This window comes from Equus asinus, chromosome 22, assembly GCF_041296235.1.
Source record: "Equus asinus isolate D_3611 breed Donkey chromosome 22, EquAss-T2T_v2, whole genome shotgun sequence".
In the NCBI taxonomy this organism is placed as follows: Eukaryota; Metazoa; Chordata; class Mammalia; order Perissodactyla; family Equidae; genus Equus; species Equus asinus.
In genome coordinates this window covers 57,755,952-57,776,291 of record NC_091811.1, presented here as the reverse complement: position 1 = coordinate 57,776,291, position 20,340 = coordinate 57,755,952, and the positions used below count along the sequence as shown (strand labels likewise).

At 56.8% G+C, this 20,340-nt stretch overlaps 3 protein-coding genes across 6 annotated transcripts; 1 reads left to right on the top strand and 2 right to left on the bottom strand.

Annotated features, from left to right (window-relative positions):
• The first annotated feature begins 4,722 nt into the window (after window positions 1-4,722).
• On the top strand, window positions 4,723-8,577 carry CD63 (CD63 molecule). 3 transcript variants are annotated; one of them, XM_070493933.1, is made up of 8 exons: window positions 4,723-4,889; window positions 6,077-6,153; window positions 7,060-7,248; window positions 7,425-7,499; window positions 7,600-7,695; window positions 7,807-7,947; window positions 8,155-8,238; window positions 8,420-8,577. In XM_070493933.1, the coding sequence occupies exons 2-8, from the start codon at window positions 6,088-6,090 to the stop codon at window positions 8,483-8,485; spliced, it is 717 nt and encodes a 238-aa protein (XP_070350034.1). In that variant the 5' UTR covers window positions 4,723-4,889; window positions 6,077-6,087; the 3' UTR covers window positions 8,486-8,577. The 3 variants fall into 3 exon arrangements, with proteins under 3 accessions (XP_070350034.1, XP_070350033.1, XP_044611996.1); XM_070493932.1 differs by lacking the exon at window positions 4,723-4,889 and adding an exon at window positions 4,937-5,289; XM_044756061.2 differs by lacking the exon at window positions 4,723-4,889 and adding an exon at window positions 4,976-5,533.
• Window positions 8,578-9,381: 804 nt separating this feature from the next.
• RDH5 (retinol dehydrogenase 5) lies at window positions 9,382-12,992 on the bottom strand. Its single transcript, XM_014857255.3, has 5 exons — window positions 12,862-12,992; window positions 11,941-12,281; window positions 11,513-11,771; window positions 10,005-10,168; window positions 9,382-9,730 (listed from the first exon to the last, which is right to left on the bottom strand). The coding sequence occupies exons 2-5, from the start codon at window positions 12,248-12,250 to the stop codon at window positions 9,507-9,509; spliced, it is 957 nt and encodes a 318-aa protein (XP_014712741.1). The 5' UTR covers window positions 12,251-12,281; window positions 12,862-12,992; the 3' UTR covers window positions 9,382-9,506.
• Window positions 12,993-13,638: 646 nt separating this feature from the next.
• Window positions 13,639-17,784, bottom strand: BLOC1S1 (biogenesis of lysosomal organelles complex 1 subunit 1). Of its 2 annotated transcripts, none has more exons than XM_014857257.3 (4): window positions 17,071-17,784; window positions 16,289-16,361; window positions 14,104-14,236; window positions 13,639-13,840 (listed from the first exon to the last, which is right to left on the bottom strand). In XM_014857257.3, exons 1-4 carry the CDS (start codon window positions 17,129-17,131, stop codon window positions 13,730-13,732), a joined length of 378 nt encoding a protein of 125 aa, XP_014712743.1. In that variant the 5' UTR covers window positions 17,132-17,784; the 3' UTR covers window positions 13,639-13,729. The 2 variants fall into 2 exon arrangements, with proteins under 2 accessions (XP_014712743.1, XP_070350035.1); XM_070493934.1 differs by having other exon boundaries at window positions 16,289-16,491; window positions 17,071-17,234.
• Window positions 17,785-20,340: the final 2,556 nt, after the last annotated feature.

The window sequence follows — 20,340 nt, the reverse complement described above, 5'->3', positions numbered from 1 at the left end:
TGCCTCTTTCTCGTTTCTCCCCTGTTCATGTCTGTTCCATCGCAGGAGAAACCTTAGGTGTGCGGGTCTGTGACTCTCAGGTGGAGACCACTGCACTTCTGAGCGGGTCCTGGACCAGAACCACACAGTAGCTGAGCTCTGGGCCCAGGCGGTGCCTGAGGAGGCCACTCACCAGCTGGGCATCGGGATTGACCCTGCTGGTAATAGTGACACTGGCTGGGAGGAGGCTGGGACAGGAGTAAGGCAAGGGTGGGGAGAACGAAGGGCCAGAAGTCAGGGGCTGGGGGCCCAAAGAGTGGAGAAAGGAATGGTAAGAATGGAGGCAGAGCCCTGAGGATGGAGCCTGGCAGTGGGGGGCGGGGTGAGGTGGAGTTGGAACAGAGATGGGCCTTGGGGCTTGAACTGGAGCTCTGGGCCAAGGCCAAAGTGGGTAGGAAGGGCCAAGGGAGGCTGGGTTGTCCCTCCCAACCCTTTCCTTGGCCACCCCAAGTGGGTTGGAGTCCAGATATTTCTCAAAGTGAAATCATTTTAATTCCCATGAGTCTAAAAACAGGGTATGATAAAGCCTTTATCATCTTAAGGTAACAAATCTGATCCCCTTCATTTCTTCTCTGAGCCTCACAACCACCCCGTGGGGTTAGGAAGGGAGCAGTTTTCCTCCTGCCTAATTGGGCAGAAGCTGAGGCTCAAGAAGGGTGAGAGTTTAGCCAAAGTCGCCCCACCTATGTGTCCTCTCACACCAGTGCTTCTGACCTCAGGGCGCTTGTTGCTGGTGGTGGGCATGGCACACCCAGCCCTGGAGTTGGTGTGTCAGGATCCTGGGTCTCACCTGCAGGTTGTCCCTGAGTCAGTGGCTTCATCTCTCTGAGCCTCCCTTTCCTTGAAGGGAGGATATAAGGCGACTTTGGCAATGATGATGTTCTCCTGAGCATCACGGTGCCATGACCTACTCTTGCCCAGACAGCTGGGGGAGTCAAAGTTGGCCACCACAGTGACTGGAGGCCCTTCTCGATGCCCCAGACTCCACCAGCCAGTGGATGTCTAACTCCCCTGTTCTGATGTGACCCTGCAGTCTGGGCACGGTCATCAAACACCCATGCCTCCCTCATGTCCAGAGCTGGGGCCTCTGGATTGAAATCTCAGGCCCCCAATTCAAACCCAATTCCTTGACCTTAAGTTCCAGCCACCACCCTTCCTATCCTCTCCAGTGAAGAGATGGCCTTGATGCTGACCGCCCTTTGTTTCTCTCTCCCATCCCCGTCTCCTCCTCTTCCTCTCCCACGCCTCTCCCTCACGTCTGTTTTTCCCTATTATCTCGCGCAGCCTCTCCATGTCTCCCACCCTCCTCCATTCCCTCCTGTCTCTCCTCACCTGTCAACTCTCCTCTTCCCTCCTCTCCTTCCTCGTGTCTCCCGGACTCCTTTCCCATGCTCCCCCGCCCCTACTGGCAGGTGGCAGTTCTGAGTTCACAGGTGCCTCTCCTATGAGGGCAACTCCGCCTCATCTCTGAGCCAGCCCCCTCCCAGTGGCCCTGCTGAGTGGGGACAAAAGGTATCTGTGTGGCAAGCACTGGACTCCCTGTGTGCATCTGGGCTTCAGGAGGCTTCGCGCACTGGCTACAAGCTGCTGTGCTTTGCACTGAGTCTAGCCGATGCCTATGTGTTCTCAATGGCACTACCTTCACTTGGGACACCTGTGGCCCCCGTGCCCTGCTGCTGGCCTGGCTGGAGGTGTGGTGGAGCTGGAGGCAGCCTGGCTCCGCTGTGTGGGGAAGGGCAAGGGTGCTTACCCCAGCTCACCTACCACCAACCAGTGTCAGGCACCCAAGGGACAGCGGCCTGAGCTAATTGGATGGCTGGGTGGCATGTCTAGATGCCAGGCACTTGGAGCAGGTGCCAGAGGCTCTGAAGGACATGACGTGAAGGGCCAGATTTGAGGTCAGCAGCCTCCCCACTCAGAGGCCCCTGCCTGGAGCCCAGCAGGCACACAGAGCTCTATGTCAACTTTCCAGGCTGGGGGAGTGGGCTATTCAAAAGAATAAAAAAAAGGACAAAAAAACCAAAAATTTTTTTTAAAAATTGTGTTAAAATAGACATGACATAACATTTTCCATTTTACCCATTTTTAAGTGTGCAGTTCAGCGGCACTAAGCACGTTCACATTGTTGTGCAACCATGACCACCACCTAGCTCCAGAAATTTGTCATCTTCCTAAGCTGAAGCTGCACCCCCAGTGAACACTACCGCCCCGTCCCTCCCTCCCCCAGCCCGTGGCGCCCACCATTCTACTCTTACTCTCTACAGATTTGACTAGGAATGGGTCTTTCTTGCCCACCCCCCTTCCAACTCCACACAGGCTTGTTCTCTGGGAGCTCCCTGCCCCTGTCCTTCCCCACCTTCCCTGGTCCCTTCTCTCTCTGCCATGGCTTCACCAGGCTGCCGCCACCACTCTGCTGCACCTGCCACGGTCTGCGCTCTGCCCCTTCCCCTGGGTTCCTCTCGGAGGACCCCATTCTCCTGACCTTCCCCTCAGCTCTGCTCCTGCTCACGTGGATGTCTTTACCTCCTGGGGCCCCGCAGGTGCTCCGGATTCTGCCCTGACACTGCTCTGGAGAGGGCCACTCCATCCAATGGCTTTCTCTTGCTTCTCACCCAAATTGGCCTGTCTATACTATCTGACGCTTCTGGCCACTGTCCCTTCCTCCTGTCATGAAGTTTTCTCTTCTCTCCGCCTCTGAGAGAGAAGCGAAAAAGCTCAGGCTTTGGAGCCCCAGAGATCGGGGTTCAAATCCTAACACTGCCCTTCCCTGGCTTGAACTCTGGGCATGTCTCTCCCTGTCTCCAAGCCTGTTCCCTTATCCCTAAAACAGGACAAGTCATGTGGACCTCACAGGGCGGTCGTGGGGATTAAATGAGTAACCAGGATAAGTACCCAGCAGTGTGCCGGCAGAGCACAGGGGTCAGCAACTGCCTTTCCCTCTTGGCTCCTCTGCTGGCTGCTAACCCTCCCCATGGACCTTAAATGGAAGGCTGTCTCCCTCTCTGTTCTCTTCTCTCGTTCTGGCTCTCTCATCTATGGATTTAGAGGTCACTTGTTACCTCTTTTCTAACTACTCTTCTCTCCTGAGTGTCACGTCCCCGATTCCTGGTGGGACGTCTCCAACTGGATGCCCCTTGGGTGACCACCACCCCTTCCCCTGACGCCTGGGTTGAGAAGCTCTGAGTCATCTTGGACTCTCCCTACTTCCTCTCCTCCTCTGACAGGTAAGCAGACACCCGGTCCTGCCATGTGCCTCGGAAATGCTGTTCGGATTCCCTCCTCTCTGCGGTTCTGGCCTTCATCGGCTCTTCCTTCGACTGTTGCAATGATGTCCCAGCTATCTTCCAGGCCAGCTAACATTCATTCCTCCTCATTTCAGTATAGCCAGTTCCAAGACGGTTCATCCTCTCAGTTATGTCCCACACTCCCCGTCGCCTTAGAATATTTCCAACACAGCCTTCTAGCTTCTCAACAGTTCTATCACCTACACTGTCTTCTTTTTGCTTCCTCTATTGTTTTGTAAAGTGTCCCAAAGCGGTTACAGATATGACATTCCACCCTTAAATATTTTAGTATACATCTTTAAAGAACAGTGTACTCTTCCTATATAATCAGACTATCATCATAGCCAATAAAATTACTTTCTCATGTCAAATTCTCAGTCCATTTTCAAATTTCCCCAGTTGTTCCCAAAATGTCTTTCACAGTTGGTTTGTTCAAAGACCAAGCATTATACTTGGTTGTTACGCGTCTAAAGTTTCTCAATCTTGACTTCAGACCACCTTCCTCCCACGACATCCTTCCCTTTGGCTTCCCTTTGAGCCCTTTGAACCAGCCAAGCCCAAGCTACAGGGACTTTTTAAACTACTCCTTTTTTATACTTGGCCCTTTCCTTGTCCCTGGAACTGACAGCTGCCCCTTTATTCTCTAAGGTCACCTCAGAAATCACCACCCACCTCTGTGAAATTCGTTCTTTTTCTTTTCCCTCCCTCTGAGCTGGTCCAGCTGCCAGCAGGGGGTCCGCCTCTGTTCACAGGGTGGGCTTGGTTCTGCCTGCTGGCAGAGGGCAGGGCCACTGTCTTCCTCGCCTTGCTGGTCCCATGCCTAGCACATGCCGGGCATCTAGTGGCAGCACAATAAAGAAACTGATGAATACTCCTTTCTTCAGCATCTTCGCTCCTTCTCCAGTCTGCCTGCTGTGGTAACTCGGCAGTAAGGTCCAGAACGGGCTTGATGTGTCTTGCTGGAAGGTTGTAATCCTGGAAACTGGTTCTCAGCCCAGCTCAGATCTCCTTTCTTTTGCTTTTACAGTTTCTTTCCTACTTTGTGTACACACACCAAGACTCAGAAAGTGGTTCTTGAGGCAGGACCATAAGAACCTAAGGGGCGGGGCCCTGGCTGGGGGCGGGGGCTGTTTCTGTCCCTGGCTTGTTCACACAGCTCCTTCTGGGGACCACCATGGCACACAAGGGAGAGAGGCAGCTTGAGGACGCCACCTCCCCTTCCAGCCCTCACTTGGCTTTGCCCATTGGAATGAGAAAGGCTGTCAGCTAGGATGGCAGGGACAAATCCAGGGGATATATGCCATGCCCACCTTAGTGTCCTCCCCGATGCCCGCACCAGGACGGGCTGATCCAGGAGTGGTGGGAACACGGACCTTGTGAATCCTCCCCCGGAGGGAGGGACCGGATTCTCAAGCGTCGCGATTTGACTGGGTAGGATGGCCCCGGAGAAGGGCTTCCTCCCCTTCTCCGCCCACTACTCAGGAGCCCTAGAAAATAGAGAAGGCACTAACAGAGGGGGAACAAGAACCCCCACTCTAGAATGTTGGGGGACTCCCAGGACGTGAGGTCAGCGACTTTCTGGAAGTGTTTATTCTGGCCCCACCCGATCCCAGGGAGCCAACGGCGCCCTCTGCTGACTGGGGGATGGGAGTGGGGGCTTGAACTGAGATGGAGCCACAGGCAGGGAGTGGGCTCTGGGTGGGAGATGAGGAGGCCTCTGGTCGACCATCTTGTCACCTTGCCTCAGCTGTGCCGCCCGGCCCGGGCACTCAGAGGGTAGCTCTGGGCCGCTGACCCCTCCTTTGGCTCCCACGCGTCTCCTCCGCTTCCCTGACCCAGAGGGCACGAGCGGCGCTCCGTCCCGCCCTCCTGCCCCGGAGCGGGCTGGGGGCGCCAGTAGGGCCCAGGCGCCGTGAGGTCCGGTCCCGGGGACCCTCCCTGTCCGGGTTTGGGCGCTGTCCTCCAGGTAGGGGCCACGTGGCCCTGGCCGGGCGGGGGGCTCGGCCCTCCCCTCTCTGTCCGGGTGACTCAGGCCGCAGCTGTTCCCGCGTCACATGAGGGAGGCTGCCGGCCACTGGGCTGGGGAGGCGGCGGGGGAGGGGGCTGGCGGCCGGGGCGGGGCCGCGGGCGAGCGAGCGGGGCGGGAGCGGGGCCCGCCGCTAGAGAGCCCCGGACCGCGGCGCGAGAGGAGCGAGCCTCGGGGAGCCCAGGTGAGGCGCGGGCCTGGCCGACTCGGCGAGGGGGGCACCCGGGCCTCCGGAGACCCGCCCGCGCTCCGGCCGCTCCCGGGGTCCTCGCGACTTTGCAACTTTGAAAAGTTCCAGAGCCCGGGCGTGCGGGCGGGGTGGGGCGGCGGCCGGCCTTCTTTGGGGGTGGTCCGAGCCCGGGGAGAGGTGGCCCGGGGCCGGGCTGGGGCTGAGGACCGGTTTCCGGGGCTGGTTGGTGGGGAGGGGGTGTTAGACGCCGGGGGATTGGCGGCCGAGGGTGGGCGTCAGGCTGGGCCCCACCGGCGCCATCCGATCGGTCCCTGGCCCGCTAGGCTGCGGGGCGGGGTCCGGGCTTCGCGGCGGCCGCCCCCACCCCTCTCCGGCCGGGAAGAGGGGGCTGGGAGACGTGGATCCGACCGCGGGTTTCCGGGTGGGAGGGGCCGGAATGGGGGCCGGGCAGGGAAGGCCTCGAGGGCCGGCGGGGAGCCCGGAAACTGAGGTGCCCCCTCGGCCGGCTCTAATCCCCCTGCCCTTCCCTTGGCGCAGGCCCGGCAGCCATGGCGGTGGAAGGAGGAATGAAATGTGTCAAGTTCATGCTCTACGTTCTTCTGCTGGCCTTTTGCGTGAGTGGGCAGGGGCCCGGTCCGGGCGCGCTGGCGGGGTGCAGGGAGACCTGGCTGCGGAGTGCTGAGGGCTGAGGGACCAAGAATGAAGGCAGCTGGAGACCAGATGTGGAAGGAAAGCCCGGCAACGGGCTGAAGACTGCACGGCCACCCCCTCCCTCCAGCTTTCAGGGGCCTCTGAGGCTGGTTTGGACCAGAATGGCCAGTCTGGGAGCGCAGCGCCTTCCCCCAAGCCCCTTCTGGCCCTTCCTGTCTGGTGACCCAACCTCGTGTGATGTGGGCAGTGGGGCAACCAGCCAACGGCCTGATGCTATCTCCGCGGGGCTTCTCTCCGCTCCCCATTCTCCTCTCTCCATTCTCCCCCGCCCACCCCTCATTCCTCTCCATTCCCTTCCTCATCCCTCTTCACCCTTCCCAGCTGCTAGCGGGTGGGGAAGCGCTCTGCCCACCTCAGTTTGCTCCTGCCCTGGGCTCCTGGCTTGAGAGGCTGCTGTTTGTCTGGGGGGAGCACCCCACTCTTGCCCACTTTTTTCTACTTCCTTCTCCTCGCTGGTCTAGCTGGCCTGAGGAACCCTAGTCTCAGCTCATGAGGATGGGGTGGGCATCGGAGGATAGTGAGAGGGTATTTTTGGGAGCCCTGGAGGGAGCACTACTCTTGGTTGGGAACATATGCCCTGGGATCAAGGCTTTCTGGGAACTTCTCTTTTTGTACTTGCTCAAACTGTGGAGCAGGGATGGGTCATCCTCCCCCTCCCCACCCCCGCAGTCAAAAGTTTCCTGGAAGTGTGAGAATCTGTTTCTCTCTGATGGCGTTAAGTCTGTGTCATGGGTGCACCCGCTGCCCTCCACCGTGGAGGGCTGATGGGTTGTGGGTCTAGGCCTAACCCTGACCTGCCCTCCCTGCAGGCCTGTGCAGTGGGTCTGATTGCTGTGGGTGTAGCAACCCAGGTGGTCCTGAGTCAGACCATCATCCCGGGAGCCACCACTGGCTCCCTCGTGCCCGTGGTCATCATCGCAGTGGGTGCCTTCCTCTTCCTGGTGGCCTTTGTGGGCTGCTGTGGGGCCTGCAAGGAGAACTACTGTCTTATGATCACGGTAAGTGGGCTGTGGAGCCGGTGTGGGTGCCTGGGACTACTGGAAGGGCGATTCTATGGAGGGGACTCACGAGGGTGGCTGAGAAAAACCTTTGTCAGTGTTCCAGAGACTGGTGGGCCACAGCAGGCCCCTCTCACCCAGACTCCAAACCTGACCCCCACCCTTTGCTCCTGCAGTTTGCCGTCTTCCTGTCTCTTATCACGCTGGTGGAGGTGGCCGCAGCCATAGCTGGCTATGTCTTTAGAGACAGGGTAAGCGGGGCCTGAGGGGAGGGCCCTGCCTCAGGCCTGGCTGCTCTGGGGCCCAGGTGCCCAGAATTCTGACCTGAACAATGCTCCTCCCTGCTCCCAGGTAATGTCAGAATTTAGTAAGGACTTCAAGCAGCAGATGCAAAATTATCCAAAAGACAACCACACTGCTTTGATCCTGGACAGGATGCAGGAAAAAGTGAGTGGGGCTGCTGGGAGCAGAGGTGGCCAGGGAGGAAGCGTCTCCTCCCCAAACTGAGGGTGGACGCTCACCTAACAGCCCTCTTCCCGTCTCTGTCCTCTCCCCCAGTTCCACTGCTGCGGCGCAACTAACTATACTGACTGGGAGATCATCCCTCTCCCGGTCAAGGGCCAAGTCCCTGACTCCTGCTGCGTCAATGTCACTCAGGGCTGCGGGACTAAGTTCACCGAGAAGGACATCTATACCAAGGTAGGGAGGAGGCTGAGACCGCAGGAGATTTGCAGAACCTGGCGAGAGGGACCAGGGGTGGAGGTGGAGAGGGCTGGGGCTCTGGAAGTTGGGGGTTGGGGATGGGGAGGGCACCAGGGTGTGCTAGGGGTGGGGTGAAAGGTACAGAGGGCGGTGGGTGGGAAGTTTCTGATGGTGTTCTTGCCTTTTGTGCCTGCCACCCTTCAGGGCTGTGTGGAGAAGATTGGGGGCTGGCTGAGGAAAAATGTGCTGGTGGTGGCTGCAGCAGCCCTGGGCATTGCCTTTGTGGAGGTGAGAGGCACCCTTGGGACTCAGGCCAGGGCATCTGGGCAGGAGGGGCAGCAAGGAGGAGGGTGCTGAGCAGGAGGTGCTGGCCTGGGGAGGGGAGCCCTGGCTGTGTTTGGGGTCTCTTGGGTGGGTCCGGGGTCCCTCATCCCTCTGACTGTTGTCCACCCGCCTCTCTGTCTCCTAGGTCCTGGGAATTGTCTTTGCCTGCTGCCTTGTGAAGAGTATCCGAAGTGGCTATGAGGTGATGTAGGCGGTCTGGTCTCTTCAGCCCCCTCATCTAGGAGAATGGGGCAGTGTACTCCAGGTTTTTCAATTAAACGGATTATTTTTCCAGACCAAAAAGAGAGAGAGTCTCACTTTGTCTTAAAGAGTGATACTTCCTCCCTTCTCTCTTCTCATCCACGTTCCTGTCCTCTGGGACCTTGTTCTAATTGCGCCTCTGGGAAAGGCAGGCCTGTTTTGGGGGGTATTGGGAAAGGAGTGTAGTGGAAGCAGCGACCTGGAGGAGGCCGTGGCCCACTGCCCTCCCTGTCTTCTAGTTGTGTGCTGCCAGGCTCAGTGCTGAAGCGTTCATGAAGCTCTCTCCTGCATAAGTCAAAGGGATTCCCCACGAAGGTCCTACCTGGGAGAGGCCTGCCCACGTCTACTATGGACATCTTCTCCCTGGTCCTTTGCCCACTTTAAGGGCCTAGAAACTCCCTCCCCCACCAAGGGGGCCTGGCTTCTTTCAGGGTGGTGACCTGTGTGGCCAGTGTCCATCCTTCTTGAGTTTGATAGGAGAATTTAGTGGATACTGCCTTTCTTCCATGGAAACCACCCAGCCTGGCCCTTACCACTTTTCACCACTTCCCTTGCACCCTCAAGAAAAACAGATAATGGCCATTTCCACTCCAGACACTGAATTGTGACCTTATTCCACGTAGAAAAGGAAAGTCCAACAGTGCCTTCTGGTGGCCATTCCTCCAGGTGCAGCTTCAAAGATCATCTACAGATGCGACAGTCCCCCTGCAACCCCCAGTGGGTGCTAATTGTTTTGCAGGCACTAAACAGGCCACAGACCTTGGGCAGTAAGTGAGCAGACAGTAGTTAGCACTTAAATGGGGTCAGTTTCCCACTGAGCACTTTCATTTCTGCCCACCTATGGTGTTTTTTAAAACAATTTACATTTATTGAATGCCCATTTTGTGCCAGGCACCAGGCAGTACCAGGGTGGGGACAGACATAAATCAGAGTCTGCCCTGGAAGAAAAATGTCTTGCTGGAGGGCAGGACTCAGTAGATGGCATGGGCAGGCTTGGGAAGGACCCAGGTGAGCATGGCATCCACCAGGCTGGCTGGCAGGTAGGAAGCTGGCAGCCAGAGCAGCTTGGCGTCCCAGCCTGGGCTGTAGCGGGTCCTGGGGTGACGAGCAGTCAGGGCATGCTCCAGGCACTTGCTCACCTTGGTCAGGTCCGGGTCACAGAGCAGGTTCATGATGCGCTGCTGCACCTTCAGGTCTGCAGCCCAGTGGGTGGTTATAATCAGTGTCCCTGTCCCACTCCAGCCCACCTCAGGCCCTGTCTTTTGGGTCCTGGGGCTGGTGGCCCAGCGGATGTGAGAAGGATCCTTAGTCCCCTCCCTAGGTTGGAGAGTGGGCAGGTCCCATATGGCCTGCTTTCCTGTGGCATCCCATCACCTGGCCCCTCCCGCCTCCTCCCGCGAGTGATGCACGACTGGCCCTTCTGGCTCTCGTTTCCCTTCATTCGTCCCTACGTGGGCCCAGCTACTCACACTTGGTGAGGAAGGCCTCCCCATAGTGGGCCTGTGTGGCTGGAGGGAGCCGTGCCCAGCAGGCCTGCAGGGCGTTCTCCAGACTCTTCAGGTTTGTCACAGGGGTTTGGAAGAAACCAGGCTCCACGATGGAGACTCGGACCCCAAAAGAAGCCACGTCCCGCCTGGAGTAGGGGCAGAGGGAGGCTTCTGGGTTCTTGCCCTTATAGGGAGGGGACCTTCAGGAACCTGGGGGCGGGGGGCTGAGATGGCGAAGTTATCAGAGACCACGGACAGGGGTCCTGATGGTGAGAGAGATCCCTGCTACCGTGGAGTGGAGGGGGAAGTGGGACAGAGGGAGGAAGGTATTTTTGAGGTTTCTTTTCCTTTATATTCTATGAGCTAGAGCAGGGAGGGCAAACTTCTTAAAGGAAAAGAGTAAATACTTTAGGCATTGCAGACCTAAAAATTAATGATGTTATGTAGGTACTTATATAACCATTCACAATGTAACTACTTAAAAATGTCAAAACCATTATTAGCTGTGGGTGGCTGGCTAGATCTGGCCTGAGAACCAGTTTACCAACTCCTGACCTAGGAGAACCCTATTCCCTAGCTCCCCAAACACGGTTTAGTTCTGAGTGCTGGATATGAAGGACTTGGTATTTGCTGGGGGGGAGAGTGGGGATACCTCCAGCCGCCCCAGCACAGATGCAGAAATCCAAGTATAAAGCATGTGTTCCATGATGCCGACTGGAAAATGAAAGGACTGAGGGACAGGGGTGAAAGTAGGGATGGAAATTATTTGCTGAGTGATGGTGACGAAGGCAGGTTTCCTTTAGAATGTGGGCTCAGCCTGTGGGACTGGGACTCCTGCTCGAAACTCAGGCCCTGCTCCTGTGTCGTTCTCGTGCTGCTGTGTGCTCTCACGGGGCTTTGAAGATTAGCACGTTATCGTCTAAAGGTGAGGGCAGGAGAAGATATGGAGCAGGCTCCACAGGCGAGCCGGCCTGGGGGCAGTCCCAGCACTTGCACTAACTGGTCTTGTGGTCTTGGGTAAGTCGTGTTACTCTAAGGGTACTAACACCTATCCTTATCTCTAAGGGTATTCATACCTGTCCATATTGGGTTGTTGGGAGAATTAAATGAGAAAATGGTACGTAAAGGTACTGACTCATCGGAACTAACAGTTGTTAATAATGACAGCAGCCTTTTTTGGGGCATTCTCCCTGTGCCAGGCAGTACTGTTGGGGCGTTCCATGTACCTCATTTCACTCCCAACACCCCAAGGCAGTTATCCTCACCCCAACTGAACAGATGAGGAATAAACTGGGGTGAAGAGAAGTAACCTATTACGGTCACAAAGCTCGCATGAGTGCCGGCTGGGATCTTAGCCCAGGTTGAGCCGTGACTGTCTCCTCTCAAGGATTCCACTGCCGCTGTGTTATAATCATCTCTGCAGGGCAGATACCAACTGGTTCGGCGAGTGCGCGGTCCTTGGGCTGGGAGGCCCGGCCCTGCGCCCTCACCTCAGGCTGTCCGAGAAAGCCTCCAGGCCAAACTTGGAGACACAGTAGCCCCCACCATTGGCTGCTAGGCGACCCAGGACACTAGTGACATTGATCACCCGGCCCCGGGCCTGCTGCAGCAGGGGCAGCAGGGCAAGTGTGACCCCGATGGGACCCAGTGTGTTCACATTCAGCACCCGGTGGAAATCATCCCGTGTCAGCCACGGTGTGGGTCCGATGATACCAGCCACACCAGCATTATTCACCAGACCAAAAAGCCCTGTGGGGAGATGAGACAGATGCAGGGGTAGGTAAGGCAGTCCAACGGCCCCTTTCCTTCCTGGGAGGATCTGAGCACTGCTCCCTCCTCGCGGAGTCCCTCTAGCTTCCCATGGCCCCTGCGAGGGAACACCCTACACCACGTTCCTGGCGGCCCCAGCCGTACTCACCTGCTTCCCCAACATGTGTCTCCACCCACTTGGCTGCCCGCTGGACACTCTGGGGATCAGTGACATCCAGCAGAGTGGCGTGGAGGCGGGAGGAGGCCACCCGCTGGAGGTCCTCTGCCCCTGAGGGGGTCAGGCAGCTGGCCAGGACTCGGAAGCCTCTCTGGTCCAGTCTCAGTGCCAGAAGCCGCCCGAAGCCTGAGTCACAACCCGTGATGAAGACGAAGGCATCGCTGGCGGGCAGGCTCTGCTGGTCCCTGAGCAGCCACAGCGCCACCCAGAGCAAGGTTCCCAGCAGCAGAGGCAGCCACATGCCTGGAGCCCAAGTGACCTGCAGGTGGCAGCTGAGGCCGGGTAGGAAGACTTGTCTAGTTTACTCTGGCCCTCAAACCTTTGCCCCTAAAACCCCCACTGGTTGGAAGTCTCAAGTCCCAGCAGATTTGAGAAATTATCTGCTTGGCAGACAACTGGCAAACCGTGGCTCATCTAAGCAAAGCAAAGATGTGGTGGACCCTCTATTTGTGGCTAACTTAACAAAAACCAGATCAGCCAGGTCCCGTGTGCAGACCTGCTGCACGGGAGCTGAGGGGTCCTGTTTGGCATCTTCGCTCCTGTGAAACCAGGGACACCTCACTCTAACTGTCAGCTGGGCTTTGTTTTTGGAAACATATGGGGCAAAGAGCCCTGCATTTTAATCCTGGTGGCCCCCAACCTACTGTGATGCTGAGCATTTCAGTGCATCTCTAAACCTATTTTCCCATCTACCAAGTGGGGCTAACACCCACCATACCCACCTGGGAGTTGTGGGGGACCAAAGGGGATAATGTGTGAGGAAGCACGTTACCAGCTTAAAGCTCTGAGTTATCAAAGACCTGTAATACCTGCTAGTCTTCTAGCACCCCGAGCTGCCCGTCCCCTGCTTACCTCCTCTAGGGAAAGCTGGCAGCTTCCACAAGGCCTGAAACTTCTTTTGCTCCGTTTGAGACTTTGCTCCCAGTCTTCCAGGCTCCCACACTAGCTACAGCTAAGGTCAAAGTCTGCAGTGTGGGGACTGGACCTCCGGAGTATTAAGTGTATGTGGGGTGGAGTGGGGGAGGGCCTGGGGGAGGAGCCAAGGGATCTTGGGGCTGGGACTGGGCCCAGGCCGGCAAGCCCAGGCCCTCTGCTTGGCTTTTTCCAGCCGCGGGTCCCGACCACCTCTGTCACAGACTCCCAGGAGGAGGGGGTCTGTCAAGGATGGTAGCTGCCCCCCTCTGTTGGTGACCTCAAACCTGTCATTCCTCCCCCTTCTCAGCCCTGAAGTGCCCCCACGCCCGAGTTAATCTCCCACCTGGTCCAGACTCATGACACTGCTTAGCACCAGGCTGGGAGAGGCCACGAGCACGGGCAGAGGCAGAAAGCCAGAGCTGGGACCAGGCCTGCTCCCTGCCTTATTTCTCCTCTGCAGGAAACTGAAGGCCTGAGTTAGGAAGCTTGGGACAGGGCCCACTGACCTCTGGGGAGGTGTGGGAAACTCCCACCTCTGCTTCCCCACCAGGCACCTGCACCAGGCCCGAGGAGGAAAAGCAAGTTGGGATGGTAGGAGGAAGCTGGTTCCACCCTCTACCCAAAAGTGCCTGTCCCTTAGGGAAACAGCCTTTGAACCTTCCACCCCCACCCCCACGCTGAGGTAGTGGCTCCTTGAAATGAACCACAGAGAGATGGAGGATTGTGTTTTATTCATGGTCTGTGAGCCTCCCTCCTGCCCCATGGGGAGGCAGGAGGAGTGGGGAAGATGGGGAGGGCAGAGGGGCTAGGAGGGGGCAGACTGCAGCTGCCCCTTGTAGACGTATTCCAGTGCAGTGGCGATGGTGCGCATGTCCAGCTCGATGCTCCGAGCCCAGTTCTCCACATCCCCGATTTCCTGGGAGGAGGATGGGGTGGGAGCCCGGGAATCAGGGTGGGGAGAGTGTGGCTCCGGGGCGCTAATGGCATCACTTTCCAGCCATCCACTCGAAAGGGTTTAGCTTGGACCCACCAACTGCTTTGACCTCTTGCTTTAGTTTCTCTGACACTGGGGCCATAGACGGGATTTCCGGTACCATCCCCACTTCCTCCTTAACCACAGACCCGAGGTAGCCAATGGGAGCTCAGGATGGGGCTGGTGAGATGGGGAGTGTGGCCCACCTTGAGTGCTTGGTTGAAGTTCTCCACCATCCCAATCCATTGCCCTGTCTGCTTGGCAAACTGGGCAGCCTGGACCTGTAGGGTCTTCACCTCATGGTCCAGCTTTCTCTGGTTCATGTAGGCCTGGGCCACACTAGAGATTGGAGGAGGGTGGAGGTCAACTGGTGGGGAGTGGCCTCTAGGACTAATATCCCAACGCAAGAGTAGGAGGCCAGCCAGGAGTCAGGCTGAGAAAAGCTCGTGATTTTGTCTATTCTTGGATGTGATGCAAATGACGACCAGTACATGCAAGTGAACCCCGTTCCTTCCTCCCACGCCCCAGGACAGCCTAGCTGGGAGCTAAATAGAAACATACCATCTCCAACCCCCAAAGGAGTTCCTGGAGCTGGGTGGGAGGGGAGGGGTAACCTGGGAGGATATCCCTGAGGAAGAAGCTGGGTGGGAAAAGGGGGCGTGGGGAAGCTGGGAAAATCAAGCAGCAGGGAAACATCTGGCAGCGATTGGAATCCTAGGGATCTGTGCAAGAAGTTGGGAAGGGAAATTGGGTCCCTCCCTGAATCTGGGGTGGGATGGGAGAGCAACCCCCCTCCTCAGGAACTCAGGGTCAAAAGAGGATCTCCCAGGGGCTACTCACTGGCTCTCGGTCTCTCTCCCAACCCTTCTCCTTTCGCCCACACAGAGGAATGAACACACACACACACACTCTCTCTCGCCCCCTTCCTTCAGCTCTAGGCAACAGTTTTCTTTTCTCCCCAGTCAAGGTTAGCTGCAGTTACCATCCCTGCCATGAGGTTGGTGTCCCCAACCCTCTGCCCACTCCCTCCCACCCCCAGTCCCCACAGAAATTGTGCAATAATTGTTTTTCTGTATTGGCTGGTGAGTCTTTCATTCCTCACCCTAAAGCTCTAGGTCTGCTGAGAGACTCCACATCCGGTGTCCCCACCCACTGGAATCTGTGGGGGCAGGAGGGGTAAGGGGTTGGAGGGGGGGTTGAGAGAGTGGGAAGGACACCTGACAGGGGCTGGGATAGACAGGGCCTTTGTTTTCCTTTCCGGAGAATGAGAGGAGCTGTGGGCAGCAACACAAAACTCTTTCTAATCTGGCTTTGGCTTAGCTGCCCTCTAAGCCGAAAGTGGGGTGGCCTCTAGCAAAGGAAGAGAAGAGGGAGAGGCCTGGGCCAGCCCCACAGCAGAGCCCAGGAGGCGCCACTGTGGGAGGAAGGAAAGGGGGCAGACAGCTGGGCCATGGGAGGAGGGGTGTACGGGCTGAGACAGTAATAGCAGGGGCTCCCAATGCTTCGAGAGAGTCCCCTGGGGGGTCCTAAAATCTCAGTTTTTCCTGTTGACCCCCTGCTTTCTATTATTCACCCGAGTGAAGGGAGAGGCGTGGAGAGGAGGGAGATCAGAAGCTCCAGCCACAGGCTCCTCTGCCCCTAATCTTCCCCAAAGCTGAGTAACGAAGATGAGAGCCCCTTGGGTGACTCAGTCTCTGGATTCACAACCAGGCTATTCTACTCGCTCTGCGGCGGAGGGCATCACACTGACTCTTTTCTTCTATTAGTCGGCCGAGCAAGTCATCATCTCGCCACTCTTCTGGGTCACTCGGGGTCAAGAGACAACAGTCTCTGCTCCTCCCCAAGTCCTTGGTTGTTACTGGCACTCTCATTTAGGGCTGGAGTAGGGGGGGTGGTCTCTGGAGACCCAGAGGAAGGGAAGAGGCAGCCTGGCTCTGCTGTAGCTCCTGGCAGAGGTTCTGCCCTCACCCTCACCAGCTGTGCCACCTCTTTCCTGCCAGCTGCTCCCCGGGCCTGCCAGAGGGTGGGAGGTGGAGAAGGAGAGGGTGGTCAAGGAGGGTGCTCTCCCTCCCGCTGAAGTGACAGCTGGGCTTGGAGGGGTGAAGGGAGGTGGGCAGATGGCATCAAGTTGGGAGCACCAGGGAAGTTACCGTGGGGAGGGGGAGGGGAATCTGGCTGCCTCCCCGACCACTGCAGCTGCTCCTCCCTGCGCAATGTTAGCAGTTGGGGCTGACCAAGCCGCTCTCCATAAAGTTAAGCTGGGTGGGGGGAGGCTGGGGGATGAGTGGAACATCTCATCGCCTCAAGAGCAGTCTGAGGGCTAGACCTTGCGGTGCCTAAACTTGAGTGGGGTGGGGAGGGGTGCTGGCGTTGATAGGAAGAGGCTCCTACCCCACATTGAGGTGATCCACCAAGGCTTCTGTCAGGCAGGTCGCTGCAGTGATAGCCTCTCGCCTCCTCTTCTCTGGGGGGAGGGGAGAAAAGGGACTGGAGTGGAGACTTGGTTTTCTGAGGGGTGATGCTGAAGGTTCCCACCCATTCGTTACCATTCTGGTAGCTGCGGGACCATCTCAACTCATCTCAGAGGGCCAGAGCTGAAAAGGGTTTTGCAAAACATAAAGCAAGCCCTTTCCTTTGAGAGGTGAGGACACCGGGGCCCTGCGAGGGGAGGCTCCTTGCCCGGGGACGCTAGCGACTCAGTGGCAGCCCAACTCCAGACTCCCAGGCATTCTTTTCCCACGGTCGTGGCCCAAGGATTGGTAACTCCGGGGTCCCCGGGCCGGATTCAGGAAATGAAGGCGACCCCCGTTTCGGTGGTTTCAGGCCTCCAAGAATCCCATCTCTATCCGGTCCCCAACACCCTCCTCCCTTCAGGAGCGTCCCTTCCCTCCAAGACGCGAAGCTCCCTGGACCAATGGGCTCATCGTCCCACGAGCAGGGGCGGGACTAGGACGCCTGACACCGAGGGTCGGGGCGTTGCCGAGGGGGACACGATTGCTGCCAAAGGGTCCAGAGCCCGAGCGCCAGGGAATGGAATTTCCAAAAGGCTCCCCCACGCCCGTGCCCAGCAGCCCGCGCCCGTCCCTGGATCCGGCGCGTTACTCGAGGTCCAGGCTCCGGCGGCGGCTAGGCCGCGGCAGCGGCGAAGACGGCGGACGGGACGTTCGGCTCACCCTGCAGCTCCTTGCGTTCGTTCTGCTTGGCCTGGTGCTCCTTCAGCAGCCGGGACAGCATGGTCGCGGCGGGCTGGGGGCCGGGCCACTCGGCCCTCCCGCTCCGGAGCCGGACCGCTCGCTTCGGCTCCTGCTGGGCCCGAGTCACGTGACCGCGGTGTCACGTGAGGCCGGGTCCGCCCCTTTTCTGAGACGCTGGGCGGTAGGGAGTGGCCGCGGAGGGAATAGCAGAGGGCTGGGGGCGGGCGAGCGCTGGTCTTTATGGGGGTTCCCTTTTTGCTGAGCGTTGGCAGGACTTTCTTTGGTGCCCACGTTGCAGAGCCGGGTTTGACATCTCGGGATCTCAGGCTCCCAAAGGGTTGGTGTTGCCAGGCTGTTCATCACCGCGCGGTCGGTGCGGGACCAGAGGCTTCCTGGACTCATTGAAATTCTTTTCCTTCCCTCGCCTTTCTCTCCTGGCAGCTCTGGCCGGTTCCGAGTTGATCTCAGCTGCCTCCTTCTGGGAGGGAAAGCCTTCCTCTCTTTTCCAGCCCTCTCTCTTCTCGCCGCCCCCCGAGGTCCCTCGGCTCTGGGTGATCATTGTAGAGAAGAAGCATTTTAGGCGCTTCGAGCAGCCTGCTAGGAGCTTTGCTAATTTGACTGACTGTGTGTGGTGAATGTACAATTCCCTCTCTGTCCTTTTGTGGTCAGGGAATGCGAACCCATTTCAGTCTTACCAGAAGAGTAAGTGCTGCTGCCAAAGTAAAAGGTAAATTATATAACCCCTCTCTGCACGAAAGAAGAGTGCTTCTGGGATTAACTCCAACAAGAAAAAATGACAAACATCATCAACATATTTTTGCTATTACGACAGTCTCTCTGGGGCACCATGTACTAACATGCTGGGTGACTTTGGGCAAGTTGCTTACCCACTCTGGATTTTGGTTTTCTCCTTAGGAAAACAAGGAGATTGGATTAAATCAGTGGTTCTCAACCCTGGCTAAACATTAGCATTACATGGGGAAGTTTTAAAAAATGCCTTGGCCACAGACTAATTAGATCTCTGAGGGGTGGAGCCAGGCATAAGTATTTTTCAAAAAGTTGTCCAGGTGAATCTAATGAGCACACAAGGTTGAGGATCGCTAGACTAAACCAGATCTAAGGCTATTTCCAACTTTGGCATTCTCTCATTTTGTGATTCACTTACACACGTCTATGTGCAGGAAGAGGAGAAATGGGTGCTGGTTGAGTTAAAATAAAACATTCTTGAATTTTCTGAGAAAGAGTTGAAGATTTCCGATTGATTGATTCATTCAGCTCTTTGCAGAATATCATCGTAAATCCTGGGAGATGTGCAACCATCAAAGGAGTAGTTGGCAGCATAAAGCAGAACATTAAGTGCCAAAATAAAACTTCTGAATAAAAGTGTTGGATACTGTGTACATATGTGTCTATGCTTATATGTGCATTATAACTTCTTTTCCCAACATTTCCTGAGTCCTTACCATGGGTCAAGCACTTTACCTGTATTAGTTCTTTTAATCCCTAGAATTATCCTCTGAAGTATTACTTTTGTCATCCCCAATCTGTAGATGAAGATCTGAGGTACAGAGCAGTTAGGTGATAGAGCTCCGAAGTGGTGGAGCTGGGTACAAAGCCAGGCCATCTGGCTCCAGAGCCTGAGTGTAGCCACTGTGCTGTGCGGCAGAGACCGTGGGAGAGGAGCCCTGTCTCTTGCCACTGTGCCCTTCTAGCTTGTGGGGCATCAGTTGATGGGAATCCTGGCAGGGGAGGAGTGTTTGGGAAGAGGCTCCGCTCCATAGAGCGGCTGATCAATAGAAGCGGGAAGAGTGACACCATCACAGGGCAGCCTGGCCCAGTCCTCCCCCCGGCCCTGGCTCCAGCTTCCAACTGCAGTGAGCAAGCAAAATAGAGGCAGATTGGAAGATGCCCGGTGCCCCACTCTCAGAGCTCTGGGACCTGGCAGAGGAGGGCAGGGTTGGAAGGGGTGCCAGAGGATAGTGACTTGAAGGACAGGAAACAGAGGGCAGGGGCTAATGAGAGGGCTTGGTGTTGGGGATTTCTGCGGCGAGTCTGTGAATGTTAAGATCAGGCTGATTCAGGGAGACTGCCAGGCCCATCCTGTGTTACCCTCACCCCCTTGGCACAGCCGCCTGACATTTTCACAATCAGTACAGAGACTGCCAGCATGTTACAGACATCAGCGCCGACCTCCTCTCCCACACACTGGCTGTTCCTTTGCCCTAGAGCTGGGCAGAGGACATGGGTACCAGCATCTGGCAATGCCAACTGATCTCTCCAGGGCCATCCTCCATCTGCTCTTTTTCTGGGCCCGTGTTGCTCACTGTCTAACCTCAGTTTCTGCTGCGGTTGAAGCTCAGCTCCACCTGCCTTTGGTAGAGACAGACACAGCAGCATGCATATCTGGAGAATGATTCTTAACATTTGAAACCTCTTTCTGCCCATCCCTCCTTACAATTCCCCCCCTAGATTATTCTCCTTTTGCATGAATGCAGTTCCATGCTCCTTTTCTCCACTCATTTCCCTGTTCTTTTGAAGTCTCTTTCAGAGTTAGCTTTAATTACCAAGCTCCAAATTGACTGGCTGGGCTGAATATCTGGGCTGGAAGCTGCTGAGCTGTTAGAGGTTGGGTGAGGACTGAGGGAGGACGTGGAGTGAGTGGAGAAGTCTTCTCACACTGGGAAATCTGGCTGGGCTTCGAGAGGGGGGCCGTTGGTGGTGTGGCCAAGTTCCAAATGTTGGCCCGAAGCCAGCGCTCAAAGAAAAGGGGCCCTCAAGACAGTCTAGACGGCTGCCTGTGGGATGTGACCTCCCAGTCCTTCTCCCCAAGATGCAAAGGTTTCCCTTGGGTCCTCGAAGACCAGAGCAGTCAAGTCATTTCCCCACCGACTCCCCTCAGTCACATCTATATTCTTTCTTTCCCAGCCACTCCCATAGTTTGAGCTTTGGCTCCAGCCAGAACTCAGAGGCGGGCAGAAGGATTCCAGTGCTGCAGAGGTGGATGGGCTGAGAAGGTTCTCGGGTTGTGTGTGTAGGTGACGAGGAGGCTGACCCTGGGACGTACACTCCAAGGCTCTGCTGCCAGATGAGGTGGAGGGAGAAGTTAACCCTGCAGTGTATGTCCTGGAGGTGTTTGCTTGTAAGGTAGAGACAGCAGCTGGAAAATGTGTCAGCTGGGAGAGCTGAAAAATAGAGCTCCCCGATGGAGGGGAAGAAGGCTGTTGGAGGGAGAAGGGGCTGGAGAAAGGG